This window comes from Pangasianodon hypophthalmus, chromosome 4 (genome assembly GCF_027358585.1).
Source record: "Pangasianodon hypophthalmus isolate fPanHyp1 chromosome 4, fPanHyp1.pri, whole genome shotgun sequence".
NCBI classification, from domain to species: domain Eukaryota; kingdom Metazoa; phylum Chordata; class Actinopteri; order Siluriformes; family Pangasiidae; genus Pangasianodon; species Pangasianodon hypophthalmus.
Window position 1 is genome coordinate 238,520 of NC_069713.1, and position 14,884 is coordinate 253,403.

General features: G+C 39.5%; 2 protein-coding genes across 2 annotated transcripts; one reads left to right on the top strand and one right to left on the bottom strand.

Moving 5' to 3' along the window:
- Positions 1–1,732: 1,732 nt before the first annotated feature.
- Positions 1,733–4,118, bottom strand: LOC113525290 (transcription factor HES-1-like). The gene is made up of 4 exons (XM_026911766.3): positions 3,877–4,118; positions 3,223–3,318; positions 3,049–3,130; positions 1,733–2,656 (listed from the first exon to the last, which is right to left on the bottom strand). The coding sequence occupies exons 1-4, from the start codon at positions 3,937–3,939 to the stop codon at positions 2,322–2,324; spliced, it is 576 nt and encodes a 191-aa protein (XP_026767567.2). The 5' UTR covers positions 3,940–4,118; the 3' UTR covers positions 1,733–2,321.
- On the top strand, positions 2,455–14,114 carry LOC113525287 (zinc finger protein 239-like). The gene is made up of 3 exons (XM_026911764.3): positions 2,455–2,546; positions 8,358–8,560; positions 9,686–14,114. The coding sequence occupies exon 3, from the start codon at positions 9,772–9,774 to the stop codon at positions 10,927–10,929; it is 1,158 nt and encodes a 385-aa protein (XP_026767565.2). The 5' UTR covers positions 2,455–2,546; positions 8,358–8,560; positions 9,686–9,771; the 3' UTR covers positions 10,930–14,114.
- Positions 14,115–14,884: the final 770 nt, after the last annotated feature.

Here is a 14,884-nt window from a genome sequence, read left to right on the forward strand (position 1 = left end):
TTATTTAGTAATTTTCTTATCAATAATAATACATTTCAATTATTTATTTAGTTTTTATATAAAATGTTTATCCTTTGCTTTTCAAGTAATGCTTAATTTAAAAAAAAAAAACACAAGGTTAAAAAAAAAACACAATTTGGGAAAGTTCAGTAGAACATTACTTCACAAATCTGACAATCAAAGCTGACACAAATGTTCTAAATTACAGTATGTTTGGTCCGCTATAAGACTTCCAATAATATCTAGCCACAAGTTTCTGTGACGGTATAACAATATTTTTAACCTTTAATGGCAAATTTTCAGCATTTTGTCCATTTTTGATTTTGGTGCATCCCTAAAGATAAATGTCCTTTTAGTATGAAGAAGAACGTGGACTTTAATAAGTGTGAGTGTATAAACACTGAGCGAGAACCTGTTCACACACTCCTTTCCCTGGTTTTATTTCTAATTCTACACACACACACACACCACCCTCTGCTGGTCAGCAGGGCTCCAATTAAACAACATGATCAATAATAATAATAATAATAATAATAATAGTATAAATAAGTCTTGCCTTATTTTAGTTTGTATTTGTTGAATTCTAAGCTTAATTGGCTGAATTGGTGAATTACTTTTGGGAATTCATTGACATCAAAATTAAAACTTTAGTTTAAATGTTATAAAATAAAAAGTATATAACCTGTGTATTTTCAGCAGCACTGTGTATTTGTCTTCTGCCTAAAAAGTTTTTTTTAACCACCTTCAGACCTGATTTTTTTCTAGATATTGCAAAAATATTTATTTTTGACTGTATAATAAATACAAAAATGGACTTATTTTTGTACATTTAAACTGTAAGAATAACCAACATCAGTTAAAACTGAATGTTTTGCTCACAAAGAACTAATTAATGCATTTTAATGAAGAACTAATTACATTTACATTTACATTTATGGCATTTGGGCAGAAGCTCTTATCCAGAGCGACTTACAATAGTGCTTTGAAGTCTATCAAAAATACATTCTGATATTGGCTCACTAGGTCACAAACTAGGAAAACCATCAGTCCAAAACTCTGATGGGGAGGTGATTTTTTTTTTTTGCTGAAAGTGCTAATTTAAGTATTTTATGAAGAGGTGAGTCTTTAGACGTCGTTTGAAGACTGCCAGTGACTCAGCTGTTCGGACATCTAGGGGAAGTTCATTCCACCACCTTGGTGCCAGAACAGAGAAGAGTCTTGATGCAGGCCTTCCTTGTACCCTGAGAGATGGAGGGAGCAGTCGAGCATTGCTAGAGGATCAGAGGGAGCGTGGTGGCGCTCGAGGCGTGATAAGAGCTTTGAGATAAGTGGGTGCTGGTCCGTTTTTGGCTTTGTAGGCAAGCGTCAGTGTTTTAAATCTGATGCAGCAGCTACAGGAAGCCAGTGGAGGGAGCGCAGCAATGGGGTGGTGTGGGAAAATTTAGGGAGGTTGAAAACCAATCGTGCAGCTGCATTCTGGATCAGTTGCAGAGATTAATTAATGCATTTATAATTAATGTATAATTAATGCATTTTAATGAAGAAAACACTCTAATCATGTGACCTCTATGACAGTGCATGCAGAGTCTGAAGGTTAATGTTAAACAAATCCCACACAATTCAGGTTATTTGCCTGAAATTACTTAACACTGAAATGTTAACAAAAATAAAAACTACTAGCATTCAGTATATCTGACTATTGCATTGCAATAAATACACAGAAAAACTATAATTCAACTCAATTCAGTTTTATTTATCTGCGCTTCAACAATGGACATTGTGACAGAGCAGCTTTACAGAAATCTGGATTTAAATTTAGATAACAGGGTTACGTCACTCTTCTACATTTCTCCATTGCTGGCTTGGAAAACGCTGACAGTCACAGTAAGGGTTTGAGGTATTTTTAATTTATTCATTTTTTTTTTTAACGTTTCTTCTACCACCAGGTGTGCTATAAATAGGGGGGTTAAGGGACTCCGAGGGCAAGTAGAGAACCAAACGTCCAGGGGGTGGAGTTGGACCTGATCCAGCTCCTCCTACCTGGGTGGAATTGAAACAAGTGGGTGGAATCAACTCTGTGTGTTTCAGACTGGATAAGTGTGTTGTTCCATGTTGTGCATCTTGTGGGCTTTTTGGCTTGACTCCACCCAGGTAGGAGGAGCAGGATCAGGTCTGAACAAAACTGTCAGGACTTTTGTTTTTGTAGTGACGAGTATCTCGCCAAGGAGACCAGAAGAAACAAAAAATGTCCAGGAGAATGAGAATGTTCCAGCCCAAAGCTTTAACCTGTCACGGGGACCAAATTTCCTACTGACCCCCGACTACCACGGTCTCCACAGCTGCCCTCTGAGGTTTACATGTACCACACTGGAGTTTAAAGGAGTAAACATCCCGTTATTCATCAGTATGTCTCTGAAGACACTGTTTGTCATGACTGCTGGGAACAGGATGGTTCTGGTTTTATAGTTGCTGAGCTGTGCAGAAGATGTGCATGCTGCAGTGGCTGGTGGAGTGACGATGTTCATCTCTGATAAACACCTGGCCAGGTGAGCAAGCAAACGCACCCTCATCTCACTGCTCACACACTCACAGCCGGCCAGGAAGTGCGCCACATCGCGTGCACAGGTGCTGTACCCTGCTCGGTAACTCGCCAGCACTGTGCGAAAGACAACAAGCATCTCAGCGGCACGCTAGTAGAGACGTAAACGCTTGACAAGTGAAACACCATCATTATCTTCTCTGCAAACCCGAACGCTCAGAACCACCGTGTGACATCATCCTCATTTTATACAGAAAATATTTAAACATTATCTCTGATTAAGATGCGTCTCCTCCGATGAACTCTGTGCAAAAAATTATTACAATATTATTAATTAATGTTTATATGTTTAATATTGGTCTTGAGTGGCATTAGAGTGTGTGTGAGTTTATTTACAGCTAAATCATAAATTTCAGTGTGACGTTCCATCAAACTGTCAGACGGTGGCGCTGGACTGCATTGTGAAAAGTTTTTAAAATATTTTCACATGAAGTTTTTCAGGGTCTCACCAGCTTTCTGTTGCATGTTTCTGATATGTTTCACTGTCAGTTCCAGAATATCTGCTTTCTCCAGCTTGGCATGTTGTGTGGTCTGCAGAGAGAAAACACACACACACACCTTTAACACACGTGTGTAAGCAGGTCACTGGGTTCTGGCGTGATGTATGCTGTGCACTGACTGACGTGTTTATGAAGCGTCTGCAGGAGGAGGCTTTTCAGTCGACTCAGGCTGCGGTTAATGCGAGCTCGTCTTCTTTTCTCCATCAGTGGCTTAGAAAGCTTTAACAAAAACACAAACATTATGCTGTAAATTACTGTTAAATGTTTGCATCATGAAGAAATACAGTAAGTCACCCAGTCCAGTAAGATAAATGAGTATATATGTGGCATAAAAAAGTTATGTTAGTTGCATTTACTTCAAATAGTGACTTCAACCAAACAAAATATATTTTATCTCGATGCGTTGTTTTATCGTATTTAATTTCACAATTTTCCATCTGCTCAACCAATTAATTCTGAGTGGGTCATCGAACAATGTCTAGGCTTTGAACATACAAAGTAATTTAAAAAATTATTTTTGTATTTGTCAAAAATAAATGGAGAAAATTTAATTCTGAATACTAAAAAAGTTATATTATATGAATATTAGGTAAGTAAAACCAAATTAAATAAATTTGTATATTTTAATTTTTTTTACAGTTTTTTTTTAAATCTCACAGTAATAAGTTCATTTCTGTATTTTTATTTAATAATGCTTAAGCTATAATTACTTCGTAAAGGTTCATGCAAATTACTATATCTATTTTTTAAGTAAAAAGGAGACTTTTTAGAGTTTACCTTTTGAATGTTAGACCTCAGAAGTGTTGAGCTGCTTTTCTTTTCCAGAATATAATCAGACATCCTGACCAGCACCAGTAATTATCTCCACTATGAACAATATAGTATAAATAAATAACAATAATATTAAAGAATCAGTAATCTAGTAAAATAATGCTCTACCACACTCACAGTGTGTAAAATAATACTTGAATGATTTGCAGTTAGGTTTCTTTCACAGCTCTCTGACCTCCCGCTAGCACCACGTCCCGAGCGTGATTAAGTGTTCTGACAGATACAGCGTTCTATAACAGACCAATCCACCAATCAGGAGGAGGAAAGGAACTTCACCCCTGACCTGTAGCACACCTTCAGACGACGGCGCTATCAGAATAAAACGAACATGCTGAATCGTAGGAAAACATTGGTCTTTAATTGTACCAGTTTCTTATAGTTTATCATGTAAACACATCTAGGGATGCATTGGTACCTTTTTTCCAGACCGAACTTTAGACATGTGTTTCTTGGTACTTATGAACACTGATACTGAAAGGAGTACCCTGCTTCGTGTTAATCAATCCGAGACATCACAAAACATTTTATTTATCTCTGTTTCAGTTTAAAATGAGCCACATGTGTGTTTTGCCATTTAGACTACTAGACTTGTTCTTTATAAAGTTAGTTAGCTTGGATGGAGTAGGGTTCCGGTGGTGAAGATCGTGTTCCAGGGCTGGAAATTGGGACACGTTGAGGTTTTTTCACACGAAAAACAAGTAGCTTCATCCAAGAAGTCTACCCAGAGGTCATGAAGCAACATGTAAAACAGAGGCAGTACGATGAAGCGGTATGAATAATGGCCTCCTGCCACTCAGCTTGTCTCAGCAGGTTCAGACCAGCGGAAACAAGTGCGTAATTCCCTGACAGCGTGAACAATACAGCCATTCTTCTTCACGGTGTTTTCCCATGGCATGATGAGACCGCGGGGTTTGGAGGGAAAACACAGCCCCTTCCCCTCTGATTCATATACACCAATGATCTGTCTCACATTCCTATCTGTCTGTCTGTCTGTCTATCCATCATATAGGAGATGTACTGTCTGTTTACACTTTTGAGGAATCCCCTGTGTTTGTACTTTACCTATATGGAACAGACACTTCATAGGGCTGCTTTAATACTCCAGTTTTCAATTTGCCAATTTTATGACAAATTATGTTGTCATTACATAGCCACAACATTTCCTATTTATCAAAGTTTTGTTGTATCAAAGTATGTCATGCCAACTATCCATCCATCCTCTGTACCGCTTATCCAGGCAGGGTACACCCTGGCAGGGTGCCAACCCATCACAAGGCACAATCACACACACACTCTGGACAATTTGGAAATGCCAATCCACCGACAACATTGGACTGGGGAGGAAACCCCCAAAGCACAGGGAGAACATGCAAACTCCACGCACACACAGGGCAGAGGCAGGATTTGACAACAGAGGTGTGACAACAGTACTAACCACTAAGCCACTATGCTCCATCATGACAACTAGAAATTAAAAATCCTAGATGCATCATAGCAGTGTGACACCATGACATTGTGGCAACATAACACTACAACGCTGTGAATCGGTACTAATAATATTGTAGCTACGCAACTCTGTGATGCTATGAATTGGAACTAGTCCCTTTTTGGCAACATAACTCATTAATGTTGTGAATCAGAACTAGTCATGTAAAAATGTAAAATTTAAACTCTGCAACATTTATATCTGAAGTAGTCTCATTGTAGCAGTGTAACTTTGCGATGTTGTGAGTCAGTACTAGTCGCTGAAGTCCCCAGTCTCTGTTACTGTCTCTATTTTTTAGAGTTTATGTCTAAATAGAATAATGCTTCAACATATTTTGCACTAATAAAGAGATGCTTGTACTAAATAAAATATTTTGCATGTTTAACAGTTTTCACAGATGTGAACAATCCTTTGAAATGATGAACTCTGTTGAAGCTAATCAGGGTGGCAGTTAGTCCAGTGTCTGATACTGTAGCTACAATAGTGTGATCAGAACGTTAGGAATGAGAAAATGAAAGTAATGAAATCACCAGACTGTAACTTGGTCAGTACGTTGGGAGCTGGTAAGTCCAAAAGGACGAATAAATTACTGGTATGCAGTGTGTTAGTTGGCTTCACTGTGGTGGTTAATTTTCACACGGGACGATGCTGGTGTCAGTTTTTCACCCACACTGACCCTGCTCTTCCTCCATTGTCCCAATCAGAGAAGGGTATATAGAGCAGAGGAAGAGGCGTGGCCGATCACTCGCTCAGTTCCGATCTCCATTGTCAACATGAGATTGATGACTCTATAGTCTGGGTTCACAACACTCACACTGGGGTTAAATCCCGAGTGAAGAGACACGACAGACCTTTTACACTCAAAAGCTGCTTAGCGAGAGTTCTCAAGAGCTTCTCAAACACTTTCTAAAAGCCTAAAGTAGAAAATCTCAACACTAATATTAATGGTATATAAATATATTCTAATTGTTCCCAGAGTATCTCTGGGATTTTAATCAGTTTCCATCATATTACTAATTTTTTTTACGGACTGTGTGAGCAAGCGTCTGGAAAGATTACACCTTATTTTTACCTTCTATAAAGTGAGCAGTTTAATATATAACTTATATATTAACTAATATATAAGTTAAATGATATACATTTCCCATTTCAAATATCCCATTTGAACTGATGGTGAGAGAAAAGTGCAGAAACTAAACTTGACTATAAATATAAAACTTTAAAATAGACATACTGACGTGCAAAAGAATTTTCAGACTGTGTGAGTTATCACATTGCAGTATGAAAAGCAAGCCATTTTGAAACTGAGAAAAGAGGGAAAATCAATCAGACCCATTGCACAAGCATTGGGCATATCCAATACAACAGTGTGGAATATCCTGAAAAAGAAAGAAACCACTGGTTTACTAACAACCAGACACTGAACAGGTCGGCCAAGGAAACAACAGCAGCTGATGACAGAAACATTGTGAGAGCTGTGAAGAAAAACCCAAAAACAACAGTCAGTTACATCACCAACAACCTCCACAGGGCAGGGTGAAGGTATCACAATCCATCATTTGAAGAAGACTTTGAGAGCAAAAATATAGAGGCCAAACCACAAGATGAAAACCTCTCATCAGCAGTAAGAGTCAGAAGGCCAGATTGGAATTCACAGAGAAATACAGAGATGATCCACAAAAGTTCTGGAACCAAGACTAACCCCTACCAAAGTGCTGGAAAGGCCAAAGTGTGGTGAAAGAAAGGATCTGCTCATGATCCAAACCATACGAGCTCATGTGTCGAGCATGGTGGAGGTAGTGTCATGGCTTGGGCTCACATGGCTGCTTCTGGAACTAATCTTTACTTATGATGGATCTCATGATGGTAGCAGCAGAATGAATTCAGAAACCTACAGAAACATTCTGTCTGCCAATTTACAGAGAAATGCATCCAATCTAATTGGGAGGAACTTCATCATGCAGCAAGACAACGACCCAAAACACACTGCAACACAACAAAGCACTTCATCAGGGGGAAAGTGGAAGGTTTTAGACTGGCCAAGTCCATCAGCAGACCTTAACCCAACTGAGAAGCATTTCACCTCCTGAAGAGGAGACTGAAGGGAGAAACCCCCCAAAACTATCAACAACTGAAAGAAGCTGCTGCTACAAGCCTGCAAAAGCATCACAGAAGAAGAATGCAGCAGTTTGGTGATGTCACTGGGTCACCAGCTTGATGCAGTTATTTCAAGCAAGAGATACGCAGCCAAATATTAAATGTTATTTACTTTAAGACTATCTGTTCCAATACTTTTGCTCATCTAAAAATTGGGTGGTCTGCCACCAAAGGTGCCATGTTCTAAGTTGTTTAACACGTCTAGAAAAAAGACCAGGTGATTTTTTTCCCTTCAGCTGTCCAGTGTGGGTGAGTCTGTGCTCATGATAGTCTCAGATTCCTGTTCTTGGCTGACAGGAGTAAATAAAAACCATTTATTAATTAACTCCACCGGCAGAAACTCTGTGTGTGCACGACACTGATGTCTTTCCTGAACTCTTTTTTATTAGTCGTCACTGTACAAACACTGCATCAGATTATTTCTCCTAACCATCCTGTTAGACTTCTCAGTATGGTATAAAATGTAGTTCAATAAGGGATAAAATGTTTTTTGTACAAGCTTATTGCTTGAAATGATTTTATATTTTGCAGTCAGGGACTCTTCCAGTGTAAAAAAACAAAACAAAAAAAACCCCACACATTTACAAGCTTATAATTCCAGCACAGATTTATTTAAGAATATAATAATAGTGAGTATTATCATAGCTCCAGGTTCCCCAGTTCAATCCTAACCTCAGGTTACCGTGTGTGTGTGTGTGTGTGTGTGTGTGTTCTCCCCTTGAATTTTTTCCTTAGAATAAATTTAGCTCAATTAAAAGTTAGATTTTTCTCATTTCCTCACTAGGTGGCGGTGTGAGCCTCCTCTTCTCAATCCACCATAAACTCACAGACACAGAAGAAGACGAGCTGCAGTTTTCCCATCTGACTGTCTGTATATTTCTGATCAGGTTTTAATCAGACAGCTGGAGAGTATCAGATTAAAAATAAAAGCTTGTTGTGTCCTTACTTGAGGAGGTTAAATGAATTCTGCTTTAAAGCCAAGGCGAGGTAAGTTAAACCCAGTCTTCTTTACCTGAGCTGCTAACTGTTAGAGGCTGAATGTACACAATATATAATATATTTATTTATTTAAAGCTCATAAATCTTGTTATGACTAGAAAAGCATAAAAATAAACACCTCTAGTTATAAGGAGAAACATCTCATATGAGGGCTGAAAAAGGAAGGAAAAAAGAAGCATAATAAATCATAAATAAATACCCCACAGTCTCTGTGAAGCTGTCAGAGCAAAATGACATTTACATTCCCCTCATCTGGCTGCAGCGGGGATTTGAACTCACAACCTTCTGATCTGTAGCTCAAAGCCTTAACCTCTGACTCCCCACTTCCCTCATTTCAGAATTGTACTAACAAAGTCATATATATATATATATATATATATATATATATATATATATATATATATATATATATATATATATATATATATATATATATATATATATATATATATATAATGTATACACACACACACACACACACTTTAACAGGAACACCTGTATACCTGCAGTTATCTAATCAGCCAATCGTGTGGCAGCAGCACAATGCATAAAATCATGCAGATGCAGGTCAAGAGCTTCAGTTAATGTTCACATCAAACATCAGAATGAGGAAAAAATGTGATCTCTGTGACTTTAACCGTGGCATGGGTGTTGGTGCCAGATGTGTTGGTTTGAGTTTTTCAGAAACTGCTGATCTCCTGGGATTTTCACACACAACAGTCTCTAGAGTTTACACAGAATGGTGCGGGAAAAAAACACTGAGTGAGCGACAGTTCTGTGGGTGGAAACACCTTGTTGATAACTGGTTCAAGCTGTCAGGAAGGATATAGTAAGTCAAATAAGCACTCTTTACAAGCGTGGTGAGCAGAAAAGCATCAGCAGAAAACCACGTCAGGTTCCACTCCTGTCAGCCAGGAACAGGAATCTGAGGCTCTCATGGGTACAGACTCACCCAAATTAGATTAAAGCTCCAGCCAGATGAAATTATGCCTAGGTTTATGAGAAACACTCATTACATTCAGTGTGTTTTTCTGTTTATCTGTTTTGTCTATTAAAAAATAATTTGTTGCATTTCAAATTAAGTTTATTTTATTTCTACCTTTTCTGATCCAGAAAGGAATAATGTTACAAGTCATCTCCTGCTGCTTATGTCCAGTTTCTTACACCTTTCAAACTGACCTTCACAAACACATCAAGAGATGGCACTATTTCAGAAATTTGGAGAAATCAAATCTGAGAGTTTGTCCCCAGTGAGCTCCAGCAGTCAGTCTGGTTCTCTCCTCAAGAAGACCTCACCCAAACTAATGTGGGAAAAAATCTTCCACTGCTCAGACTGTGGGAAGAGTTTTACTAAACTGGGATACCTCAGAGATCACCAGAGAATTCACACTGGAGATCAAGTATATCACTGCTCAGAGTGTGGGAAGAGTTTTAATCGACAGAGTACCCTCCAAATACACAAGCGCACTCACACAGGAGAAAAACCATATCAGTGCATCCAGTGTGGGAAGAGTTTCGCTCAACAGCAGAATCTCCAAACACATCAGCGCATTCACACTGGAGAGAAGCCGTATCAGTGCTCACAGTGTGGGAAGAGTTTTAATCACAAGAAAACTCTACAACAACACCAGAGCGTTCACACCGGAGAGAAACCGTATCACTGCTTACACTGTGGGAAGCGTTTCGCTCAACAGCAGAATCTCCAAACTCATCAGCGCATTCACACTGGAGAGAAGCCATATCAGTGCTCAGAGTGTGGAAAGTGTTTTTCTCAAAACAGCCGTCTCCAAATACACCAACGCACACACACCGGAGAGAAGCCATATCACTGTTCACAGTGTGGAAAGAGTTTTAGTGGGAGACGTACTCTCAAAAAACACCAGAGAATTCACACTGGGGCGAAACCCTATCAGTGCTCAGAGTGTGGGAAGAGTTTTAATCGACAGAGTCATCTCCAAATACATCAGCACATTCACAGTGGAGAGAAGCCGTATCAGTGCATCCAGTGTGGAAAGAGTTTTAGTGAGAGAGCTACTCTGAAAGAACACCAGCGTGTTCACACCGGCGAGAAGCCATACCAGTGCTCGCAGTGTGGGAAGAGTTTCATTCGAAGTAGTCATCTCCAGCGACATCAGCACATTCACACAGGAAAGCGGCCATATCAGTGTTCAGAGTGTGGGAAGAGTTTTACTCAACACTGTACACTTCAGCGACACCAGCGCATTCACACAGGAGAGAAACCGTATTACTGTATACAGTGTGGAAAGAGTTTTACACGACTAAGTTATCTTGAAAGACACCAGCGGATTCACGCAAGAGAGAGGACGTATTGGTCCAGCCCGGACGAGACTTCCTAGAGGACTTCACAGTAAACACTGGCAGCTGTATGAAAACAGTGTATGTGCAGATATGATCAGAGCACAAAGAAATCAGGAACAGTGTATTAATTGTAGATCACTGCGTCATTTTAAATAGTGCCTATCAAAGTGCTCTTCCAGCAAGTGATAGTAGTTATCAGTAGTGCTGAGATTAGAATAGTGGATTATATAGTAGAAACAACAAACTATTCTTCAACTCCTGAGTCACTCACAGTCATGAAGACACTGTCTTTTATATTACATAGTTTTGTTTTCTTTATTTTAAAATGTTAAAGTGTTAAAAGTTTTGAAATGGTTCCTGATCTTTAGTGATTGCGCTACTAACACATAGATTATAAATATAAAGGGATATACAGTTAGGTATATGAATATTTGGACAGTGACACAATTTTGTTAATGTTGCCTCTGTACACCACCACAATGGATTTGAAAAGAAGCAGTCAAGATGGGATTGAAGTGTAGACTTTCAGCTTTAATTCAAGAGGTTTAACAAAAATATTGCATTAACTGTAACAGACTCTGTAACTTGAATTGAATTTCCCATCAGTTCACAGTGTGCATCCCCAAACTCTAATTTACCAGAAATCATTCAAAGTCTGACATCTTGAAGGATGTGCTTATAGATGCGCTTGTAAGGGGAACTCTTAAGGGACTCTAGTATGAGCGATCCCACGGCATGAGATGCCACAGTGGACTCTTGCGTACAAGGACACCTTGCTCACTTCAGAAAGGTTTTGACAAATTTCTGAGCCCGTTCTGAGCCCAGGTCCGTCTGTGCCCTACCAACCTTTTCCCACATCTGGGACACGACTTCTGGGTCTCAACAGGGCATTCCCTGCACCATTGTCTCATCCTGGCAAGTGAGTTGCTCTCAGTGAGGCTAACCCACATGAGGAACATTTGTGCAAGGCTAAGTCAGTCATCCAACCTCATGCCAACCTGGTGATTAATATATCTGTCTGTCACAACTTTGTCTGAATCGACCAGCACATGGCAGTGTCTCAGGAACTGGTAAGCAGGATTTGAGGTCTAGATCAGCCTCCCTTGGTTCCAGCCGGTTGATGTATTTTACACTCACAGTGGGTTGCATATGCCTCCTGTGCCTCAGGCAGTGAGGGAGATGTTTGAGGTGACTATCTCTCCTCAGTGGGGCATCGCTCCCACACAGACCCCTTTCATGAGAAAGACTTGTGCCTCATGTCTAGAGTGACAAAATATCATTATCACGATATTTAAGGACATTTCTATGATACACAATATGTATTATATGTTTGTTACCAAACTTTAATTTATTTAATTTGATTTTACTAATTTAACCCTTTTTTTAATGGCTTGCTCCATATTGGAGACATATAGGAGTCCAAATCCTGTAGTATCTATATGCCTCTATTCATCATGGGTGACCCGGCTGTCTGCATACATCTCAAACACGCAGCATGCTAGAGAAATAAAAGTTATTATTATTATTGTTATTATTGTTATTATTAGAAAGGCGGAAGGGCTGAACTTGGAACGGAAATTGAAATGCCTGTTCTTTGAAAGAAAAAAAAAACTCAAAAAAACTATGGTTAAAATCTGGTGTGATGGGAAAATTAATATATTCATTGCACACATCTACTGACGTGAACCTCTATCACACGTCTTATGGTACTACAGCATGAACAACATCTGATAGCTTTAACCTTGAAATTATGAAATGTATCATAATTGATTAGTTTATTGCTGTAACATTTGGATCTACATGTTGTTGCTGGGTTATAGCCTGAAGTAGACTGTCGTGTGCTAGCTTTGGCTGGTAGGCAGAAGGATCTGAAATATAGAAGTGAAGGGGAACTGTGCCTGTCCGCAGTCTGAGAGTCCTCACACCAGTTCAACCTAAAACTGATGAGAAACTCGCATTCGCAATAGGCTACAAGGTGAGACCTTATCTCTGTTTTAACCTGGCTTAAACTTATACACGAATGCACTGTAGTGAATCGCGGTATACTGGTTCTTTGGGGACTGTATATTTGGTTATATTAATGTGCCTCATATTTTTTTAACTGGGAGCACAGTGACATCTAGTGGTGCGCAGTAATTATTGCAGCCAGAAAGTTAAGGCTGTGGAGCACCTTGTTGATTTCATAGTTTTAATCCATTATGTGCCTGAGAATTCTGTGTATTCATTGTTTTCTGCTGATAACATTCTGTTAAAGTGCTTCAATAAATGTTATGTATGTGAAAACATTATGAGTGTGATTTTTAAAATGTCTTGTTCCGGAGATTTGCTGCCATCACTGCAAACAGTATGAAAGTATATAAGCACCAATCAGTCGAATGTTATGATTACTAATTAAACATTAGATTTCATGTTGTATTACGTACTGTATATTCATGGGTTTGATTTGCACAAGTAGTCCATGTGAAGGGAGAACAGGTTTGCTGTGAGGAAAGGTGAGCAAAGGTGAAAGAAGATCATATCCCCATATGGGATGTTTGTGCAACATTATAAAGAGAAAGGACAGTGTATATGGTGCTGTATGGATTGTGAATGTCGAACTGTGTGTGTGTGTGTGTGTGTTGAAGATTTTTATTTAATAACAGTATTTGCTCCACTTTGCTGGGCTTCAGGCGGCTTCTTCTCTGGCTATTTCGCTATTTTGCCAATCTTGCCATCCTCTCGCAGGATACAGAGGATGCTGGTGTGATTAGGTATTGAATTGCAACTTGATAAAGCAATTTATGAGTTACTCAGTAGTTTAGTTGGTCCTCTGACGCTGGGAGTTTTGGGTCTTTTAAATACGTAAACAAACAGAAGGAACATGTAGTCAATCTGATCCAATGCCTCCAACAGCAGAAATCAACATAGAACATACACTATATGGCCGAAAGTATACGGACACCTGACCATCACACCCATATGTGCCCATTCCAAAACCAGGTGTGGGCCCTTTATTTACAGTGAAGGGAAATTGTATCCTTTATTTACAAAGGCATTCTATACAGTTGTGTGCTTCCAACTTTGTGGGAACAGTTTGGGGAAGAACCTCATATGGGTGTGATGGTCAGGTTAGATTTTGGTCATACAGCATACTTTATCTTTGGACCTCAGCAGTGTCAAGCAGATCCCAGAGCTTTCTGTCAGCTGGATGCTGTGGTGTTGATGGTGATACTGATTGTGGTGATTCAGTTCAATTCAATTTTATTTGTATAGTGCTTTTAACAATGGATATTGTCACAAAGCAGCTTTACAGAAATAAATGGATTCACAAAAAATATATTGTAAATATGTGAATTTATCCCAGTGAATTTATCCCTAATGAATGAGCCAGAGGCGACGGTGGCAAGGAAAAACTCTCTGAGATGATATGAGGAAGAAACCTTGAGAGGAACCAGACTCAAAAGGAAACCCATCCTCATCTGGGTGCAATTATAAATCATTCCCTTCTATTATTGTGTACTATATGGACAAATAGTGCAATTGTGCAACCAATAAATTCATCACAGTTTTTGCAAGAAGTCCGGTTGGTTAAAATCTATCCACTGTCCACTGATGGAGTCCTGAGTACGAAGGTGTTCATGGCAACTGCAGCCCCAAAGCCACTACAGCAATCTCAGCCCCAAGCCATTACAGTACAGTACAGTACAGTACAGCTCCCCATATGTGATCCCCAAGCCATCTCCACAGCCCCCAGGTGGCGCCATCCCCAGCAATCCAAACAGTTCTTCAGGCCGTCCATATGGGGCCCCAGCAGCAGCGAGTGATCTCCAACCGATGAGAACTCCAACCAGAAGTAGGGCATCAGGATGGATCAGGCAGAAGGAGGAGCAGAAGGGGTCAGGATCACTGGCATCTCAGGAGTAGCATGTGTAGCTCGACAGAGAGTGAGGGAGAGAGAGAGATGGAGAGAGAGACAGAAAGAGAGAGAGAGAGATTGTTAGGTAAGCTTTTGTC

Coding starts and splice junctions, on each gene's coding strand:
- LOC113525287 (XM_026911764.3), top strand. CDS start 9,772: ATGGCACTATTTCAGAAATTTGGAGAAATCAAATCTGAGAGTTTGTCC.
- LOC113525290 (XM_026911766.3), bottom strand. CDS start 3,939: ATGTCTGATTATATTCTGGAAAAGAAAAGCAGCTCAACACTTCTGAGG. Junction 3,319..3,876: donor TGAGGTCTAACATTCAAAAG/GTAAACTCTAAA, acceptor TTTTTGTTAAAG/CTTTCTAAGCCACTGATGGA. Junction 3,131..3,222: donor TGCAGACGCTTCATAAACAC/GTCAGTCAGTGC, acceptor TTCTCTCTGCAG/ACCACACAACATGCCAAGCT.